Consider the following 19,974-nt stretch of genomic DNA (forward strand, 5'->3'; position numbering starts at 1 on the left):
CCACCTTGGTCAGCAAGATTGTGGGTAGCCGCCCGACACGTGGACAGCTTAGGGATCTGTTACAGGCAAGCCTTCATGGTGGTGAACCCATAAAGATCACTGATATTCATCCCTTGGGGCGTGGTTACTACCAGATTGAGTTTGATTCGCTTGCAACATTGGACAGAGTCATGCAGTTGAGCTCCATCGCACTGCGTACGGCCCAGGCCTCCTTTGCGAGGTGGCAGCACGGCTTCAACCCAGCTTTTGAGCCTCTGGCTGGTGTCTCGACCTTTCCCGTTACAGTTTGCTTTCTTGTTCTCAGGAGGGAATACCTTCTTCTCCTTTAGGTGATAGGTGGTGTTATTGGGAAAGTGATGGAATCCTCCCCCCACTGTCACTTTGATTCTAGCTCAGACTCCTGGGATTCCATCCCTTCATCTGCATAGCCTCTGTGGAGTCAGTCCCTTATCACTTCCTTGCCTCTGGGGAGATCCTATTCTACAGAGAGTTGAGTTCTCCGGCCTTCCAGCCCCCAATCCTTCATATGCTGGCAGATGGAACACCTTGCTAGAGCTTGTCATGGCCATCAGTCTAGGAGGGTGCCTCCAGTGGGTCCCTCCCTCGTTCCCAGTTCAGATCTTCATCAAGGGGTGGGGGGGGATACTAGTCCCCACGCATCAGAGCATCAGGGCCCGGTCTCGATTGATCTTGGTGCGATCTTGGTGCAGGAGAGTGGTAGACTGCTGGCCCAAGGCGGAAACACCATCAGACTTCCAGAGCAAAGTGGCGCCGCCAGGCGTGCTAGGTTGGCAGGACACGAGAGGATACGGTTTTGCAAGAGAACTGTTCTGAGCATTTTTCTCAGCAGTCCCCTGACGGTGATGGCTCCCCCTCCCCCCTCCCCCTTGTACCCTTGAGGAACCTGCCACCACTGGCCCCCGCTTTCCCCCCTTTTTGGGGACCATTGCCTTGTCGTGATCCCGCTCCAGACATTTAGACTCCTGCGAGGCTCTCTGACCCTTCAGAGCCTTCGGCGGGTCCGACCTCGCAGCCCCAGCCCCCCCTCCCTCGTAGGCGAACCCTTCCTCCCCTAGTGCCCTGCCTTAGCACCCCCCCCCCCCCCCCTCCTCCCTTTCTTCCGCCTCACTAGAGCATTCCTGCTGCCCTCTGGTCAACAGCCTTGATACGGAGCGGAGGCAACAGGCTAGCTCAGTCCGCCGTTTGATCCATCGGATTGGAGCACGGCGCTGGTGTCTGCTGCTATTCACGGGCAGGCCATAGAGCTCTCACACCATTTGCATGATCTGTGTATCAGTGACATGCTTACTCAATTCTGGCCATTGGCACGTATGGAGTTGAATGGCTCTGGCCACAGAGATCCAGAAGGGGAGATGGTGTTCTCCAGCTTTGAGGTGCTCCTTTTTGTGTTTCTTCATGTTTCAGGGGCAGTATCCCTTCCTCCCTCCTACAAGTGACAGGTGGAGCAGAGAGTGTGAATATTCCAGGGCTCGAACAGAGTGGCTTCACATGGAGGGTAGGATTCGTGCCCATCTGGCACGGCTTCGCCCCAAGATAGATAGTGACTACTCTTCATCGAAACCCATGCCCAGGACTCTTGGAGTGGAGGGTAGGTCCGACAGTTCTACCTCCCACAGATCTTAGTTATGCGGGTTGTTTCATGGAACATTTAGGGTGTTTGGGAGGACTGCAGTGCTATCAGAGGTGCGGGGTCCTTAGAGAGGAGCTTAATAGAGCAGTATTTCGTGGATCCATCGACATTCTCTTCCTCCAGGAGTATCATCTTTCAAAGGGGCGTATCCGCCGCATGTGGAAGCTCATGCAGGGCAGGAGCTGGCCCCATGCTTTTGGCCCCTCCGTGACATAGGGTGGAGTATGCATTTCCATGAGCGAGCAACTATTGCATGTAGTGGTCGACTCAGGCACCATTGTCACTAGGAGAGCTTAGCGGGTGACCATTAGGATTGGAGAGGACAGAGTGGGCTTTTTGAATGCAATGTGCCGAATGCCACAACAGGTAGAGCCACTTTTTGAAGTACAGTTCGCCAGTCCCTTCAACAGGCGGATTTCTGGTGGTGTATGGTTGGGGACTAAAACATGTTTGTGTTGATTGAGGATGGACTCGGAGGTGGCATGGCTACAGTTTCTGGGACAGAGTACTCGGCTTGGAAGGAGTTGATTCTAGCTTTGAGGGGATAGGACCCGTGGCATTTACTGGAGTTTGGTCACAACCGTGGGAGTCTGTGCTTCTTGAGATCCGACAGTAGGAGTACATGCCCTAACTTGTCCTGATTAGACTGGTTCTATGTAGACGAGTGGGCTTGTGGATGTGGTGGCATGATTGGTATTCTGATAGGCATTACTTTCTCCAATCATGCACCGGTTATTCTATCCCTGGAGGACCTATGGAGGCAGGACATACACTTTCACTCAGGATTAGCTATAGGCGCCTTGGATGTAGGTCTAGAGGGATGAACAATTTATTATAGGAGGCAGTGCAGAGCAAATTGGCTGGCTTCTGAGAGTAGGAGAGGAGCATCCGTAGGAGCCTCACTTGTAGCGGCTTCAAGAGAGTTCACCAGATAGCATGTGGATTGAGGCCAATTGGCTGTTGCACGTATAGAGCTCAGTTCCATCGAGGAGCAGAGGGTGGAGTATAGATACCATGCTAGAGCCTCCTTTTGGACCCAAGCGGGAGACGGGGTCGCCGGGGATTTCTTTGAGATGGCAGGCCCACACAGGCGGAGGGATGGCATCCGCAGGTTGCGAGGCCAAGATGTTAGAATTGTGCATCTCAGTGTTTTGGGGCCTTTACCATTTATCTGGGTATTCTATTATATTTCTCCTATTTATTTGCCCTGTGAGAAGTCGGCCAGCCCTAGAGGCAGTCGGCCAGCTCACTGATGCACTATATAAGGAGTTCCCCATTATTCACTCCTTCATCCATTTCCCTTGCACATAGTTCAACCATTGCCATTGTAAAGCTTTACCGCTGTTATAAAAGGTGATCTTGTCCAACTCTCTCTATCTCCTTTGCACTCTCTCATACAGGTACTCCGATTTGTTGGGATGACAGAGGATACCCCATACAGGTACTCCGATTTGTCTCATAGGCCGAGTTCGGTCTTTTGGAAGACGTTAATAAAATCTTTCTTTCTTTCTTTTCTTTCTCATATGTTTACTGTTTATGCTTCCGCTTGTGCTATCTCCTTCATGGTATCATACGCTTAGGTCCAGGCTGCTCCAAACCCTGCAAATCTGCCCACTTTTGCTGTGCATTTTGCCTCCATCACTTCTCCGGCTACAGATCAGTCCATACAGTTGCTGCGTTTTCAGTACCTTGCTGCGTTTCTGGTCCAGCCCTCTTTTGGTTGCTGTCGGCCAGCCCTACAGGCTGTGTTTTGCTTTTGAGAGGCAGATCTTGAAGTGTTTTGGTTGCGTTTTCTCCTACAGAGGCTATCCGGCCAGTTTTGGTGGCTGCGTTTTCTTCTATAGAGGCAGACGATGGAGTTGTGGCTGTGTTTACTGCACCGGCATCAGATTTGGTGAGTTCTCTTGCATGTGGAGTTGCCAGACAAGTGGCTGTACATTTTCTTCTTCCTCCACGAGTCCTTGCCCTTCTGGTAGGCGGTTCCCGGTGGATCTTGGACTGTTTTGCTGCTGTCCCGCCTCTTTTTCTCTAAGGTTTGAGAGGGGGCTGATTGTTCCTGGTGCCTCGCTTCGTTGGAAAGCACTTGAGAGAAGTGTTTGAGAGCTGAGATTTGTTCTTTGCTGCTGTGGATATGGCTTCCCCCTCTACGAACAAAGATGACAAGTTGAAAGGACCCAACTATGCTCATTGGAAGCTTCAGATGCGGATCTGGTTCATCCACAAGGGTTTGTGGGACATTGTTCAGGGCACTGAAAGGAAGCCCGAGCGTCCTCAAAACTCTAGGAGGTGGACTCAACATCAAGTGGATGAATTTGCTGTGGAATTACAAGACTGGGAGAATTGGGATTCGAAGGCGCATTCTGTGGTTGTGCGGACCATCACCGAGGAGGTCTAATTGGTAGTGCAAACTCTCTCCAGTGCTCATCAGGTGTATGGTCAAAGTTGGAGGATCTCTTTGCACGAGATTCATCGATGAGGCCAGTTACCTTGCAAGGGCAGCTCTACAGTTTGTTATTTCTTGAAGGCAATTCAATGCAGTCTTTTCTCATGAAGGCCAAGGTTATCCATGACCAGTTACTGGCTATGGGTGCTGCTTTGTCCTCTTCTGAGCTGGCTGCTCTTATCCTCACCAAGCTTTCTCCGAACTATGATGTTATTTCTCAATCTTTGTGGTGCCAGGTCACATCCACTCAGTTGGATTTTGATGATCTTAGCTCCCTACTTTTGGAGGAGGAGTCCGTTCTCATCTCACAGGATAAGTTGAAGGTGTCAGTCAACAGTTTTGACTAGGCACTTTCCTCAGTTTAAAAGAAAGGTCGGAGTTGCTGCTTCTCTTGCGGGAAAAGAGGACATGTGTCCAAGGATTGTTTGTCCAAGAAGAAGGACAAGACCAAGGGCAAGGCTTCATCTCAGAGAAAAGGCAAAGACACGACACAGGATAGTGATACAGATTCTAGTACCACTTCTAGGGCTCCCAGGGCGCTTCCGGCTCAGGAGACCCCAGATGGTGTGCTTCTCTAGTACACACATGCAGTTTTCCCCCATGTGCTTCCAGCCAGAAGAGGCTTGTGGGCGGGAGAGGGGGCTGATTACAGCTCCACCGACTGGTGCATGGGGACCGTGAATCGGAGTTCCACACATTAGACATGTGGCAGGACATGGTTATCTTTGGTACAACAGAGATTATGAACTGGATCTGTTTTCCAAGCTCATTGTTCGAGGCTTTTGGGATGTGATGTGTCTCGTCCACTGTTGGGGATTATGGGCGCGGTATGTCCAGCAGCTCATTATCTATTTTTTGGAGTTCATTGCACACTTGTGTGGGAATTCATGGCCAAGCAAAGTTCCTTGCTGTTCGTGGTGGTATTTTGTTTCGAGGAAATAGGTTGGCGGGTGCTCTCTCCGAGGTGATTCCAGTATTCGTGGTGTTGGAGGGTCCATGGTTGTATCTTCATTGACTTATCTTCTTCCGACTCTTGCACACTATGAGCTATAGAGGGGGTGTTAGAATTGTGCATCTCAGTGTTCGGGGACCTTTAGCATTTATGTGGGTATTTTATTATATTTCTCCTATTTATTTGTCCTGTGAGTAGTCGGCCAGCCCTAGAGGCAGTCGGCCAGCTCACTGATGCACTATATAAGGAGTTCCTCATTATTCACTCCTCCATCCATTTCCCTTGCACATAGTTTAACATCCAATTGTTGGCCATTGCCATTGTAAAGCTTTACTGTTGTTATAAAAGGTGATCTTGTCCAACTCTCTCTATCTCCTTTGCACTCTCTTATATGTTTACTGTTTATGCTGCCGCCTGTGCTATCTCCTTCACAAGATGGATCCATTGTTGCATATCACCGCCATGTGTGAGCCATTGCCACAGATTTCTTTCACACTCTCCTTATGGGTACCCCCCTATCTTCGCAAGTGCTAGGTTGTGTAGAAATAGGTGATGATATTGCGCACCCCAATGTGCATGTTGGTAAAGTGCCATTGTCTATAGAGGATGGCAAAATAAAGTACTTGGCAAATGTACTTCATGTTCCAAATATTACAAAGAACTTGGTTTCCAGTGGATAGATGGTTGAACAAGGGTTTGCAAGTGAGATTTAATCTTGAAGGGTGTTTTTTGGAAGACTTCAAAAATTAGGACTGCTTGGTTGCAAAGGGTAACAGAAATGGTAGGATATTTACTTTGGATGTGAATATGCCTGAGGTGAAGGCAACCATGTTTGTGCATGGAGACAGGTGATATTGACATATGGCACAAGTGCATTGGAAGACTTCAAAAATTGTGCCGCTTGGTTGCAAAGGGTAACAGGAATGGTGTGAGTGGGTTTGGGAACACATGGGAGAGGTGGTTCGTTCCGCTCTTCGGACTTTCCTGTTGACTCCCTTCATCGCGGAGGAGCTAGCGAAGGCTATGATGGCACTACCTAGGGCAAATGCTCGAGAGAGAACAGGCTTCCAGCTTACTTCTCTCTCTGACATTGGGATCTCATGGAAGGTGGCTTCAAAGCTGCCTTCAATGAGATTATGCTCATGGGAGCCATGCCAGAGAGGCTATCAAAGGGATTGATCCATTTGATTCCCAAGGAGGGTGGTGACAGATAGGAGATTCGACAATAGAGACCCATCACCCTCCTAGGCAGCTTCAAAGCTATCTTCAATGAGATTATGATCACGAGAGCCATGCCAAAGAGGGTGGTGACAGATTGGAGATTCGACAGTAGAGACCCATCACCCTCCTAGGCGGCTTCAAAGCTGCCTTCAATGAGATTATGATCACGAGAGCCATGCCAAAGAGGCTAGTAGAAGGACTTATCCATTTGATTCCCAAGGAGGGTGGTGACAGATTGGAGATTCGGTAGTGGAGACCTATCACCCTCCTAGGGATTGCCTACAAAATTCTAGCCAAAGCCATTAGCCGGCGACTGCGACTGCGACTGCGACTGCGACTACAACCCTTCCTCTGCGACTTGATCGATGACACACAAACGGGTTTCATGCAGGATCGGAGCATTGTGGACACCATCTTCACTCTTTGGGAGGCGATTACTTCGGCCAAGTTACGGGCGGGAGTAGGATCTTATTGTTCTCCTCCTGGATTTTGAGAAAGCCTATGAGAGAGTGGACTGGGGCTTTTTGGAGGGGTCGATGTGCAGGATGCAATTTTCGGAGGAGTGGGTCCGAGGTGTTTCTGGACTGTCCTCAGCTTCACACAGTTAGATTCTCATTTAGGGAGCTAGAGGCGACATATTTCTGCTCTCTCGCTCAGTCTGACAGAGCTGTCCGTTGGCACTTTATTTATTTCTTTTTGGAGCTGAGGCCATCAGTAGTTGTCTCTCCGATTAGGAGATAGGGATCCAGGGAGTGCGTCTTCTTGTTCGAGCGTAGGAGAAGCTACTTGATTCCAAGTTCGCCGATGACACAATAACATACCTGTTAGGAGATGAGGGGAATCTCCAGAGATTCGTAGAGGCAATAGAGATCTTCTAGCATGCATCTGGAGCGTAGATCAATTGGCACAAGTTGTGTGGATTCCCAACTTGGCATCCAGTCGAGGCTTTTTAGTGGATCCCAAGGGGTGTTACCTTGGATGCCAGGTGGGCATCGATATCTCCTTGAAGTAGTGGCTAGCCCCTCTTCTTGTGAGCATTTGGAAGAAGCTTTTATACTGGAGTTCAGTTGGGCTTTCCTTAGCTGGCCGGGTTGTGGTGGCGAACCAAGTTCTTCTTGCCACCATGTGGTACATCACCTCTTGCTGGGCCTTCTCCCTGGCTTGCATTGGTCGGGTTTAGCAGTTGATCCACAACTTTGTGGGCTGGGAGTGATGGGAGGCATGCCTGGGCCAAGGTGTCTTGGAGAGTGATCATTTAGCTGAGCGACGCAGGGGAGGCGTGTGCATCAATGACCTCTCCATCCAGAGCCTCACCCTTTTGGGCAAGCTGACAGTTCGTGGCTGTCTTCCGTGTGGTGAGCTCCTCTTGGCTAGGATCTCCCCCCCACCTCGATTTTGGGCCAGAGTACGAGATGGATCTTCATGGAGATGCGAGCTTGTGTCTTTAGCCTTGCATTTGAGGACAGATTTGTAGCTAGTCTCTTGCGTGCTTGGGATTATCTCAGGCGGACCGTTTAGCAGTGTGCTCCTGTTGCATCTGAGGAGTGTCTCTGGCAACCTCTGATCTAGACCCCCGTGGTCCGTTTGGTGAGTGGTCACATGCTGGGGGCTCGCTCGCATGTATCGCAGCGAGCTTTGAGCATGGGTCCCACTAGGTCACTTGGAGATTGGCTTATGTTTAGACGGGTTGTCCCTAGAGGCCCAGGAGAGGAGCCTCACTGGGATCCAGGATAGGGACAGACTCGACATCGACTCTTCCATCCCTCCAGAGTGGTTGGCCCTGACCTTGGACCCTGGAAGAGTGGTTGGCCCCGACCCTGGACCCTGGACCCTTCCCCCTGTAGTGGTTGGGAGTGTTCACTAGGAATGACATACCTTTGGCAGTCCATATGCGGACGGGAGCTTCACCTTACTCACATTCTCTACTGGACCTCATGGGAGACTTGAGAGAGCAGAGCCCCCTATGGAGGATTTCAAGGGATGCACCTTGTAGAGGGTGAGGGTGATTGGTTTCCATGTGCATGAGTGGCACATAGATCCTCCACGGGCCAAGGTGGCAAGAGAGATTCTAGCGTTTGTGGATTTGGGAGGGCCGTCCTTTCATGCGCCTATAGTGGGACTTGGGGGAGTGGATATGGCATGATCCAAATGACAGGGAGGAGACTCTTGGTATCCCCTTTTTTGCCTACACCACACGGCTGGGCCGTAGGATCCAGTTGCCAGAGGTTGAGGGTACACCAATAGCAGCAAGACACTGGCAGTCTTAGGGCCTCCCTCAGTTTCTCTTAGATTTATGGAAGAGGTTGTAGGATAGTTTTTGGCTGTGAAAGATCACTCTCTTTCTGTGGTAGCTAGCACATCGGAGCTTGGGGGTTGGCACTTGGCTGGCCGTTAGAGGTAGGCGAGCAGTTTGTTTGAGGTGTGGTCATCCCTAGGAGTCCCAATGTCATTGTCTTTGGGATTGCCTGAAGGCTTAGCAGGTTTGGCAGTGGATTCTCCACATCTTCACTATGGACTGGGCCCCCTCCCGCACTATTACGTGGGGCACCGTTGCTTGGGCCACTGAGGCTGAGGCTGCCATGTCATATCACCTTCGTATTTGTGCAATGCTTGTCCGAGCTCCATGTATTGGTTACTGGACTCCAGGTTCTAGCCAGAGATGGGAGATTTGCAGTAGTATTGTTGCATGGAATATTTGGAGAGCGAAGCCATCGAAGGCACCCTCACCCCGCCAGCGGAGTCCATCTGGATCATTTGTGGCTCGATGTCATTCATATCCTTCGTGGACAGTGGGGGAAGTTTCAGGGCAGTTCAAACCGCATGCGGAAGCGCCAGGAGGCCTTCCGAAGTATTTGGTGTCATGGTCCCTTTCTCACCAACAGTGGTGGCGAACTATAGACCACTTGTCTGGCTGTTTCTCCCTCCCCCCATTGTATGAGATAGCCTTCACCTCCTAGAGTGGCCAGCCGGAGCCTCCCCCCCCTTTATGTTTCTCAATTCTCACTTCCCAAGAGGAGCCGAGTTTGTACTTAGCCATTATGACTGTTTCTCTTGGTAACTAATAGAAGGATCTTTTTCCCGGGGAAAAAAAAGACGACTTGAAGAAGCAATGTGAGCTCTTTACCTAGAAACAAGGCGAATCAATTATCAACTATATGGCATGTTTTTGGAAGTTTCTACTCATGCTCTTGAGGATTGTCTTGTAGTCAGAGAAGGTTGTGTCAGGATCTTTGCCACACAAGAGAATCAAAGTACCAAAAGTGCTCGCATAAACCAAGAATTAGTAATCAACTCCATGGATTAAGCATGGATATGAAAATAAACATGAGATAAAACCATAGACTTGAAAACAGAACTTAGACGACATCACCATCAACAAAGGATTGGGTTAAATCTCCCCCTCATGCGTGCTGGCTCCTTGCACGACATGAGTATTTTAATCATGTATTACCAAAATAGCCCTTGAGCCAACGTGAAGCTTTTGCCAAAAATAGGGCTCTTTATTTTTTACAAAAATGACCAATTCTTCTAGAGGATGTTCACACACATCTAGTGTGTACCAAAAATAATAGTGAAGCTCTAGTTCACACGTAATACACCCGTGCACATCGGTGTACATAAATATTCGAGTACAAATAAATGGCACGCGGCAAACCAAAAATAATGAAATATAACTCATAAATATCGAGGCGATGTAAATGCCCATGCACATGAGAAAACCCGCGCTACACCTTGTTCGGTGACCCTCGCGTTGTCGTGCCATGGCACGTCTGTGGTGTGAAACCATGCATATGACGCCATTAAATGCAAATCCAGATGCATAGGATTAAGTGCCATGACTTGAGCCATTATATGATGCCCATGTACATATGTTCATATTGTGAATGAGGTTCAATAAGACGAGCTGAGGCTGAGTCAGGTCTCGAAGCTTCTGTACATGTGTTGCTTTGTTATGGAGTCCCCAGTGGACTATGCATCAACAGATTATGTAGAGGGTTTGAAAGAGCCTTGGATGTACCCTTTTAATCCAGGTGGACGGATATACTGGAAGGATTACCAATGGAGAGAAGACAATTGGGAGTTTTTTGTTGATCCACTTTTGACCCTGGGACAATAGTTTGGCGGGTGCTTTAAGGCTTGTCACGTGTGTTTGAGCTCAAGTGTTGGTGTTTGCTAAGCTTATGAGAGATGTGTACATTTGCATTGTATCTTCTATAAAATCTATAGCATATAGATTTCTCGCATGCCCAAGGTTACTTGAGGTGGTTATGATAATGGCAACATGTATAGCCTTGATAGTTTTGACGGCAGCTTACGTGGGAAAAATCCGAATCTAAAGCTACATAAAAGGTGGCGCAGAGTATTGGCAAGAAGGGAGAATTCGTGAAAATAGCTGCAAAAGGGCGTGCGCCCGATTTCCTTGCGGGGAAGGGGAGAAAAAACCAGAGAAGCGGCGGGCGCAGAGGGGAGTGCGCAGAAATGGAGAACCAGGGCGTCTTCGACCAGAGATTTTAATATCAAATTAGCAGCTGCTATATTAAGCATGTTGGGGTTAGAATTAAAGAGGAAAATGAGCACTATCTAAGGAGATGGTTTTCAAATCATACCTACAGCATGTTATAGATATGCCATATGTCATCTTTTGTTTGTGAGTTGTTGGAATTTAAAAGCAGGTTTTCAGGAGATAAAGAGACACCTTGAAATGATGGAATTGGTGTCACTTGATGTATGTAATGTAAATGGTCACATGTATGTGGGAAATTTTTGAAGATTATGTCATGCCTACATGTGATTGGTTTGAGGGATTTGGAAAAAGGAGCTAGTAAATCTATGCTTGGAACGAGACAAGCACTTGATACACAATTTATGTGCAATCATCAGGCTGAATTCGCGGATGTAATGAGGTGAATTGGCACATGTTTATGTCATCAAAAATGGAGATGTCTTATGCTCCTTGGAGAGTTATGTGTGTGAGTTTCCTTGTGGGAATCAGAAGTTACTTTCACAGCTAGAAGTCTCGTACTTTCCCAGCGACATCACCCACGTCACGACAGCGTGTGCAACACCTCGTTCGGTGACCCTTGCACACTCATGCCTGTGCGACACCTCGTCCGGTGACCCTCGTACAAGTACGATGCCTCATTCGGCATCCTCGTACTCATCACCTATACTCAACAAGTCAACATGTTAGGTGAGGCAATCAAACACCAATATCAACAACACTAGCATGCGTACACATGGCATCACCCAATCACCGCATACATAGCATAGACCCGCAAAGCATATGCCAATCGCACTTACAATGTAGTATTTAATATGACATCACTCACGATACTAATTGCAAGCATGGCACAATGGTCGGACGGGCATCCCTAATAGACCATAGAGGGCCAATAATGTAACAGGTTGAGCATTTTGTGGATGGTTTGAAACTGTCCTTGCACGCCGATGTGCGTGTACTTTGTCCTCATGATCTCTGAGACGTGGTGCTTATGTCCATGACCCTCCAGACGCGGGAGAGTTTCAAGTGTGGAGCTCAACAACAGGAGAAGGACAAATATAAGGGTGGACAATCCAAGGCCAAGGATGGGTAAGGGTAAGCCAAGTGAGCAAGCCTTTGTGCCTTGCGTCACCCTTGAAGAATGCCGTGCCAAGCTGGCTGCTAGTGGACAATGTTTCTATTGGAACTCCATTGAGCATATTGGGATTGATTGGCTGAAGGAGAAGCATAATGGTAAGGCAAGGAGAAAGCCAATAGTCCACCACAGCCTCTCATCGCCCTTGAAGAATGTCGTGCGAAGTTGGTCATTGGACAATGTTTCTTTTGTAACTGCAGCGAGCATATTGGGAAGGATTGGCTCAAGGAGAAGCAGAATGGTAAGGCAAGGAGAAAACCAGTAGTCCACTGCAGTGTCATCGACGACATTGACAACACACCCCTCCTCCCCCTCCCCTGTTGCGTTTCATTTGACCTGATATGGTAGGATCTCAGTTGTTTTGGGTCGACATTATACATGTGCTGAGGGACGATCTATGGACATCCGGTGTTTATACTCTTTGATGGAGGAGCCTTAGAGGATATCAATAGGGACCGTTTGGTAGAGCGGTTGAAGCTTCCTCAAGGGGAGTGGTCTTTGCCACCGCTTCGAGGGGCAAGTAGAAGAAGTTTGGGTTTTGAATATAGTGTAGGATGCCTTGTTGGCTTTATGGGAACTTTTTTGGCCATCATATGTTCATGGTGACACGTTTGGTCGATCAAGTGGATGTCATTCTAGGCTACCCATAGTTGTTTGATTATGAGGGCACGGTCTACCACTTGGAGCACATGTTGACGTTCTAGGATAATTCCGGCTGGGTTGTTGGGGAGTCCTTGCTCTCTCACTCAGATCCATTGCCGTGGTATACACCTTTCGGAAGAAGTATGCGGTACAAAAAGGTGGCCATGCATGCATGCTGCATGTGCAGGCTACGAAGGTGGATGACTGGAGGATTTGGAATCAAACAAAAAGCAGATTTTGACCATATTTTTCAGCTATTTTATAGCTTAGTTTCAGGATTTTTTAGGAGTAGTTTTTTTGCTACAGCCGACTGGCTCTACAGATATGTATATAAGCATGGACATTGTTCATTCATAAATCAATCAATACTTTTCAGTTTCTGGCTTAAGTGTTGGATCTCTCTTGGTTGTCTTCTCTCTCTTGTTTGATCTCTACTTGCTTTGGGTTCATATTCACATTTCTCACATGGTATCAGAGATCTTATGCTTCTAAGATTAGCAAGAAGAGTTTTCAGCCTGCGTTTTTTTCTCCTCCACTCCCTTGGTGGCTGCGTTTTGGAGATCTACTTCAAGCACAAATCGGCGTTTTTTTTTGGCACTGATTTGGGGCTGGTTTTTGCCTCTTGGACAGCACTTCTTTGCTGCGTTTTTCCTCCTACAGTAGTACTTTGCTGTGTTTTCCTCTATATCAGTCCCTCTTTTCTGCACTTTTCATTCCCACCCCTCTCTACCTGCAGCTTAACCCAAGTCGCTTTTTATTATATTATATTATATTATTATTATTATTATTATTATTATTATTTGCATTGTGTATTTTGTCCCTACCCTGGACTAGTGGTAGCACCGTGCACTTGTTCCATTAGGCTCTCCCTCCCTTACTTCATCGTGCATTGGATCGGCTCCCATCTTCACTTGTGTGTCTTGATCTCCAATAGGAGTACGGTTCTACATCTTTCTTTCACCTCACCTAGCATCTAGGGAGGAGTGGGCGACCCCCAAGTACCTACTTGCAATCTTTCTGCTGTAAATTCAAGAGGAGGATTCCATGGCTTCTACACCGACTGTCATCTCTTCATCCATTCTTGAACTTCCCAAGGAATCCATACCAATTATCTTGATTGGGAACTACAAATGAAGACTCTCCTTATCATCAGCTATGGGGTATTGTTTCTCGTACTGATGCCTCTCCCGATGCTACTTCTCCTTGGGCTGAGATTGATACCTGGGCTGATTGCACTTGTTTAATCATTAAGCAAACTTGTACTTTGTGTCCAATCATTGTACGTCACCCTACGCATATAGGTTGCATTTTGAGCCTTTAGCAGTAGTGCTCCATCCATCACACCCCTCCACTAGCTCAGTACTTCCATACTTTATTTCATGTTCATTTTGTCCTTTTCTTTCTGGACATCCATAAGACATTGACAGTTGTACATTGATTTGTCTCATAGGTTGAGTTTGGCCTCTAGTAGACGTTAATACAGCTTTCTTTCTCTCTCTCTCTCTCTCTCTCTCTCTCTCTCTCTCTCTCTCTTGTACAGCTTCATCTTGCCATAACCTCCATAGCTAGGAGTCCTCTGATCCAACAAGTCTACCATAGCTAGACACTGACATGGGTAGTTGGACTCTAGTGGCAAGTGGTATAAAAATCAAGAAATTGGTGTTAAAACCAAGGAACTGTTTGTGCATTCATTTAGTTATTTGATTTAAGCTTGTGAGCATATTTGTGTATGTGTGCCAAAGGTCAGGGATGCCCGGTTAAACCGAAGGACGAGCATGTGTGCACGTGTTTGTGTCTTCTGACATATAACGGGTGCGTGTTGATCTTGACAGGAAGAGAATCATGCTGGGAAACTCGTGCTCGAGGGTGACTCTAGAGGTGCAAGGGGTGGAAGTATATGCCAGAGAGGTCAAACGCAAGGTCACTTTATGTGAAGGGTAAAAACCGTGAGGGCAAGATGCTCCGCAAAGCCAAGCACAAGAGAAGAGGATGGCAGCGAAGCATCAAAATATAGGTTGTTGATATGCAAAAATACAACGTGCCAAAAAAAAATAAAAATAAAAAATGAAGACACTTTCCTATCTAGTCCTTGAAAACCGGCATCGTCATGCGGTTAAACATAGCTGGGGTGTTTGTTAATCCAAAAGGCATGACCATGAACTTATAGTGGGCCTGTTCAGTTCGGAATGTGGTTTTGGGGATGTCCCCGTCCACAATTCTTACCTGATGGTAGCCACTTTTGAGGGAAATTTTTGAAAACACCCTTGCTCCATTCAGCCCATCTAAAATGTAATCAATCCGAGGCATAGGGAACTTGCTCTTTATCATCGTCAGCTTATTGAGCGTGAGGTAATCTACGCAAAGCCGGGAGGATCCATCCTTTTTTTTCACAAAGAAGGATGGAACTTGCTCTTCATGGTCATCCTATTGAGCGTGCGGTAATCTAAGCAAAGCCGGGAGGATCCATCCTTCTTTTTCACAAAGAGGATTGGGGTAGATGGCTAATGACCGGAAAGTTAGGGATCCTTGGCTTACACTTAATGATCGCGGGAGTCTTTGACACATTTCAGGTAATCCAGAATGTGGGCTGGTCCCAATCAATGTCTGGGGTGAACTTATGAAACCACTAGATCCCTAAGATTATGTCTACATTTACAAGAGGGGCAACCATGAAATCTTGCACAAATTCTGTGCCCTGGATGACTAATTTAGCCCGGCGAGCTTCAAACTTGATGCTCGTTGTCATGCTTGTGCTAAATCCCTCCCCTTTCTTATCTACCGAGGTCAGCAAAAAAGGGCGCGCCGAACGGCCTATTTCGTGACCATGTCCTCTGTACTGCTACTGTTAAACAAGACAACGACTCTCTGGCCATCTATGTATCCAGAAGTCCTCAGCAATTTGTTTCGCACGTACTCCAGGTCATGGTTGCTTTTGATCTGGAGTAAAGCGAGGTCCGTTGTTTGAGTTCTTGGAGCCAGAGGCTCTCGGGGTAGACCTTGACTAGGTTTGGTTCTAGCCCTCGCAAGAGGCAGTGGTCCCACCGGTAGTGAGCAACTCCATAGTTGGAATTAACTTGGGCCCAATAAGTTCACAATGAGATAGCTTCCCCTTCGATGTAGCAACTAGCTAACACCACCTTCTGTATGTCTGACTTGCTACCAGCAACAAAGTAGGCTTCAAACTAATGAATCCTAGAATGCAGAGTTGTGGGATCGAGTTTACCGTTGACTTGCTACCAGCAGCAGAGTAGGCTTCAAACTAATGAATCCTAGAGTGCAGAGTTGTGGGATTGAGTTTACCGTTATACTTACTAAAATTCACCTTCTCGTGAAGGTGAGTTGAACAAGTCGCAGGTACCGTCCTTGCGTCGAGAACTGCAAGGTATCGCTTGTGCTTCATGTGTCGTCGTCGGTCGTCTGGTGCGACAGTGCGAGTTGCCGCCTGTGTTCGAAGCTCTACCTCCTATACTTGCATTCATATAACACATGGGAATGCTGCGTTTTCTCCTCAAGGGAGATAGCCGAAGCATGGATCTACTAGGAAGGGATCTCGGTGATGACTGGTGGAGGAGGGGGGGAATGGGTGTTGAGGTTTCTTGAAGAGGTATCCGTTTCTCCAAGGCCTTTATAGAAGCCGTACATGCTTGCATCTGTTCCAATTTCCCCTTGTGCACTATGATGCGCATAAATTCCCGGAACATGGCATTCGTGTCATCAGTGATGACTTGGTTTTTGGAAGTAGTCATTGTCGAAGAAAGAGTTTCTGCGGGGATCTGAGGTTCTCTCATCGTCGGAATTTGCCATAGTGGGAGTGGTCAAGATTGCAACAATACCATGCACTATGTGTGTGGGAGACGTTCCCGGTCGCTTCCGGAGGCTAGAAACCAAACGTCCTTCGAGGGATAGGAGTCACACTTGAATGGGAGTGCAACCGGTGTCTGAAAACAAACCACACAAGTGAATTTTTTTTTCTTTTTTTCTTGGCTGAATCTCAAGCTCTAATACCATTGTAACATGCCAGACATGATTATACCTTAGATAACGAATATTCAGCACCTTGGTTCATGACATTGCACAATGTAGCGGAAGTAAGAGTGCAAGAGAGGGGAGGGGAGGGAGAGAAGAGTCACAATAAAGACACAATATATCCGATTGGGCTCCCAAATACCTTGTGTGGCCCCCACCAAGGATGGTGTATTTGCTTTATTGAATGATGAAAAAAAGATTGACTTATGGAGATCTTCCCTTGGCTGTAAACCTTCAGCCTGAAGATGACCTGTTCTTGACCTTCAATTCACCTTTGCATTGGGGATTCCCTTGGCTGTCCTGGCCCTTGAAACACTTTGTGAATTATGAGATGCCTAAATGACGATTAGCCCATGCTTTTATAGGCCCAATAGATGCTGGTTGATGGTCTCTAGAGGGGGTCGGCCTGCTGAATAAAAGTCCACGACCTGTTTTATATGCATAAAATCGGTGCCTCTCGCCTTGTATCTGCTGGCTGTCCAGGCTGTCTAGTTGTGTTAGCCGCCTGTTGGACTGCCCCCCATGGCTGGCCGATTGGCTTATCATGGCCATGTGGGCTGGCCGACATGGCCCCTAGCTCATCTGGGCCTGGCCAACAGCATGCCCAGCCATACCAAGGCTGTTGGGCTTGGCCATGGGGGCCCACAAGGGCTACCCCCTTTGTAGGCAAGGGCCTTAAACCCTTTTGGGGTGGCCCACAGGGCTGCCCTTCTACCTACATGCCCACATACCCTAAACCAGGGTGCTCCTAATCTAAACCTACGATTAGTGTCCCAAGCACGGTCCACCTCTACATCATTCTAGAGGGTGACTCCCAGTAGTATGGACTGGCACTGCTTCATGTGCAAGACTTGCACACCTAAACCAAGATCATGTATGGGACATGTACACCTGACCTTGGACACTTAGAGTGGAACCCTGGTTGACTCGTCCCGGACTGGGGCACACAAGGGACCAATTTCCACTCTAGGTCTTGCCCCTGCTTGTACAGATATGCCCATGTGGCATCCAAGTGCGGGATGCACGTGACACTCTCTTTCTTTTCTCTACTTTTCTTATCTTTTCCAAATCAGTAATTAATGTGTGTGGATGACTACCATGAGGTTATAAATTGTACTTTCTTATAAGGTGCATTGGGCATGTTCTTGGATTCATCTAGGTATATATATATTAATGCACGTCTTAATCACCATTAAAGTGCTTCCTCTACCACTCATGTAACACAGATATGATTGAAAGTTAAGATTCTTAAGATTAATTTATGAATTTTGAAGAAATGGAAAGGTAAATTGGCTTAGAAGTCCATGAAGCTTCTTGATAATGTTTTGCTAGCATGCATCTACCTATGGTAAAAGTTGTGGAGAAAATGGTAAATTTACAATTTTTAAAGTTATTAAAAATAACATAAAAATGTTGTAATAGTCTTATCTTTAAGAGTGTGTTTTTAATTCATACAATACAAGGTACATTCCAATGGTTGGGGCTTCTTCATTTTCTGAGAATTTTCACTATCATAATGACATGCAGATACAACATGCCTATGAAATACTGTCAGATCCGTTTCGAAGAAGGGATTATGATCATTTTCACCAAGATGAGCTACAGGTAAATGAGAACTTCATGTGAGATTTTTATTTTTCTCCCCTTTCCCCCCCCCCCCCCCCCCCCCCCCCCCCCAAAGCAGCTTTCATCACCATAAGCTACTGGGTTTGGGTTGACTTCTATCAGGACAAAGTGAGCAATCTATGGAAACAAGTGGGTGCATCGGTCAAGTTCCAACAAATTCCGCTTTGGGATCCTTTTAATTATGGTTTGCAATCTGTTGGTCATGGTCATATGGACAGTTTTGTGTGTTTTTGAGCCGTGCTTGTCATTCTTTGCTTAGATGAAATATGTCAAGCTCAAAAGCGGGAATACCCTTCTCTTGCATATGATGTTGGTGATGATTTGGTATACTGAAATACCTTTGCTTTAATGTAGAACCTTTGAATCTGGGGATTCATTCTCTCACTACAGAAAACTTTGGTGTGATGCTTGAAGGAACGGAAGCATGGTTAATACAGGTTTGAAACATTTCTATATATAATACAGTATGTTCTTATTACTCATTCAAATTAGAGAAAGCATAATTGAGCAAGTACCCTAGAGAAAGAAGGTAAATCTCCCTCTGGACACGATTTAAAGATTTATTGGAAGTTTCAAGAGAAATTGTATGCAACAGATATATTCAGTTGCAAGCAGGAATTGTTGGAAACATGAGACGGATTGGGCGCTTATACGTATGCTCATCTCCATCAGCCTCTGGATTTCCTTCTTGAATAAAGATTTCTTATTCTGGATTTCTTGGTCATTTATGCATCTGCTGCTAGTTGACGTGACAAATGGATCCATAATCCACATGTATGGTGTATGCTTGGCAGTGGATCAAATGGATGGAGTGGCCAAAGTTGGAAGGGTGGAGCTTGGAGAAATAAAGCTAGCCACCTATTTTGCAGATAAAAATAGGGCCACAGGAGGTCACTTCTTCCGACATGGTAACCTTCTGTTCAGCTCATTTGTACTATCCTTTACTTTTTGTATGTTCTAATAGATGATCTTGTGGAGTTCCAAGAAAGAACACTTGTTGTATGTTCTAGAAGATGATCATGTGGAGTTTCATGAGAAAATCATTTCATGTAATTGAAGACAATCTTGTTGAGCTCTGTGAGAAAACCTCTGTATATATTATTTGGCTTAAAATGTCAAAAAAAGCCTACAGAAACTGGCCTGTGATTTCCTACTTAGAAGGTTAGTGCTCTTGTTCTTGTCTATAAGCTAATTAGCGCACTGTCCAGGTCTTCCTGCTTATGTTGCCTTTCCTCCCTACTGCAGAAGTCAGAACTGCATTGCCAGGTAGTCTATCCTGTCTCTAAATTTTGAAAATTTTAGCTCAAAGCTGATAACACCTGTCATGGTGCACGTGTATAGTGTGCGCAGTGAAACATTCAAGATCGCGTTTAAGGATTGTGATTTTGAAACTTTGTCAGATATGCAGATGAGATAAGTATGGATGGAGTAGTGAACTGGATGGCAACACGTGTTCTAAGATTGCCTCGCATCTTGTATTATTCACCACAAACCTTGGTATTATATAACTTTCTGACCAGTCATATTTGAGCAAAATTGATTTGTTGCCATGCTATTGAAGGTTCATGAACTATAAACAAGTAATTTAATTGTTTGAAAAGTTTAGAACTATAACGGATTTTTTATTTCAGGTGAGTGACTTGATACAAAAATCTGGCCCTCACAAGGTAATCATCACCATGGTTCATTAGTTAGTGGGTGATGTGATGGGTAGTGTTTTGAAGCTTTATAGAGCAGCTATAGGCTTGTGGCTTTTAGATTGGCATCATATGGCTAT

The 19,974-nt window shown here is 46.6% G+C and overlaps 1 protein-coding gene across 1 annotated transcript in view; it reads left to right on the forward strand.

The window, feature by feature from the left end:
* Positions 1-19,974, forward strand: part of LOC147631280 (DNAJ heat shock N-terminal domain-containing protein) — a 93,156-nt gene that overhangs the window by 23,532 nt on the left and 49,650 nt on the right. Inside the window, exons 4-11 of the mRNA XM_086809631.1 lie at positions 18,099-18,176; positions 18,300-18,381; positions 18,552-18,634; positions 18,793-18,850; positions 18,992-19,105; positions 19,406-19,463; positions 19,598-19,694; positions 19,829-19,864. Of these exons, the coding sequence (XP_086665757.1) occupies positions 18,099-18,176; positions 18,300-18,381; positions 18,552-18,634; positions 18,793-18,850; positions 18,992-19,105; positions 19,406-19,463; positions 19,598-19,694; positions 19,829-19,864 (606 nt within the window). The remainder of the gene's footprint in view (positions 1-18,098; positions 18,177-18,299; positions 18,382-18,551; positions 18,635-18,792; positions 18,851-18,991; positions 19,106-19,405; positions 19,464-19,597; positions 19,695-19,828; positions 19,865-19,974) is intronic.

Source organism: Cibotium barometz, chromosome 15 (assembly GCF_041138505.1).
Source record: "Cibotium barometz isolate CiBa-2024 chromosome 15, ASM4113850v1, whole genome shotgun sequence".
Lineage (NCBI taxonomy): Eukaryota > Viridiplantae > Streptophyta > Polypodiopsida > Cyatheales > Cibotiaceae > Cibotium > Cibotium barometz.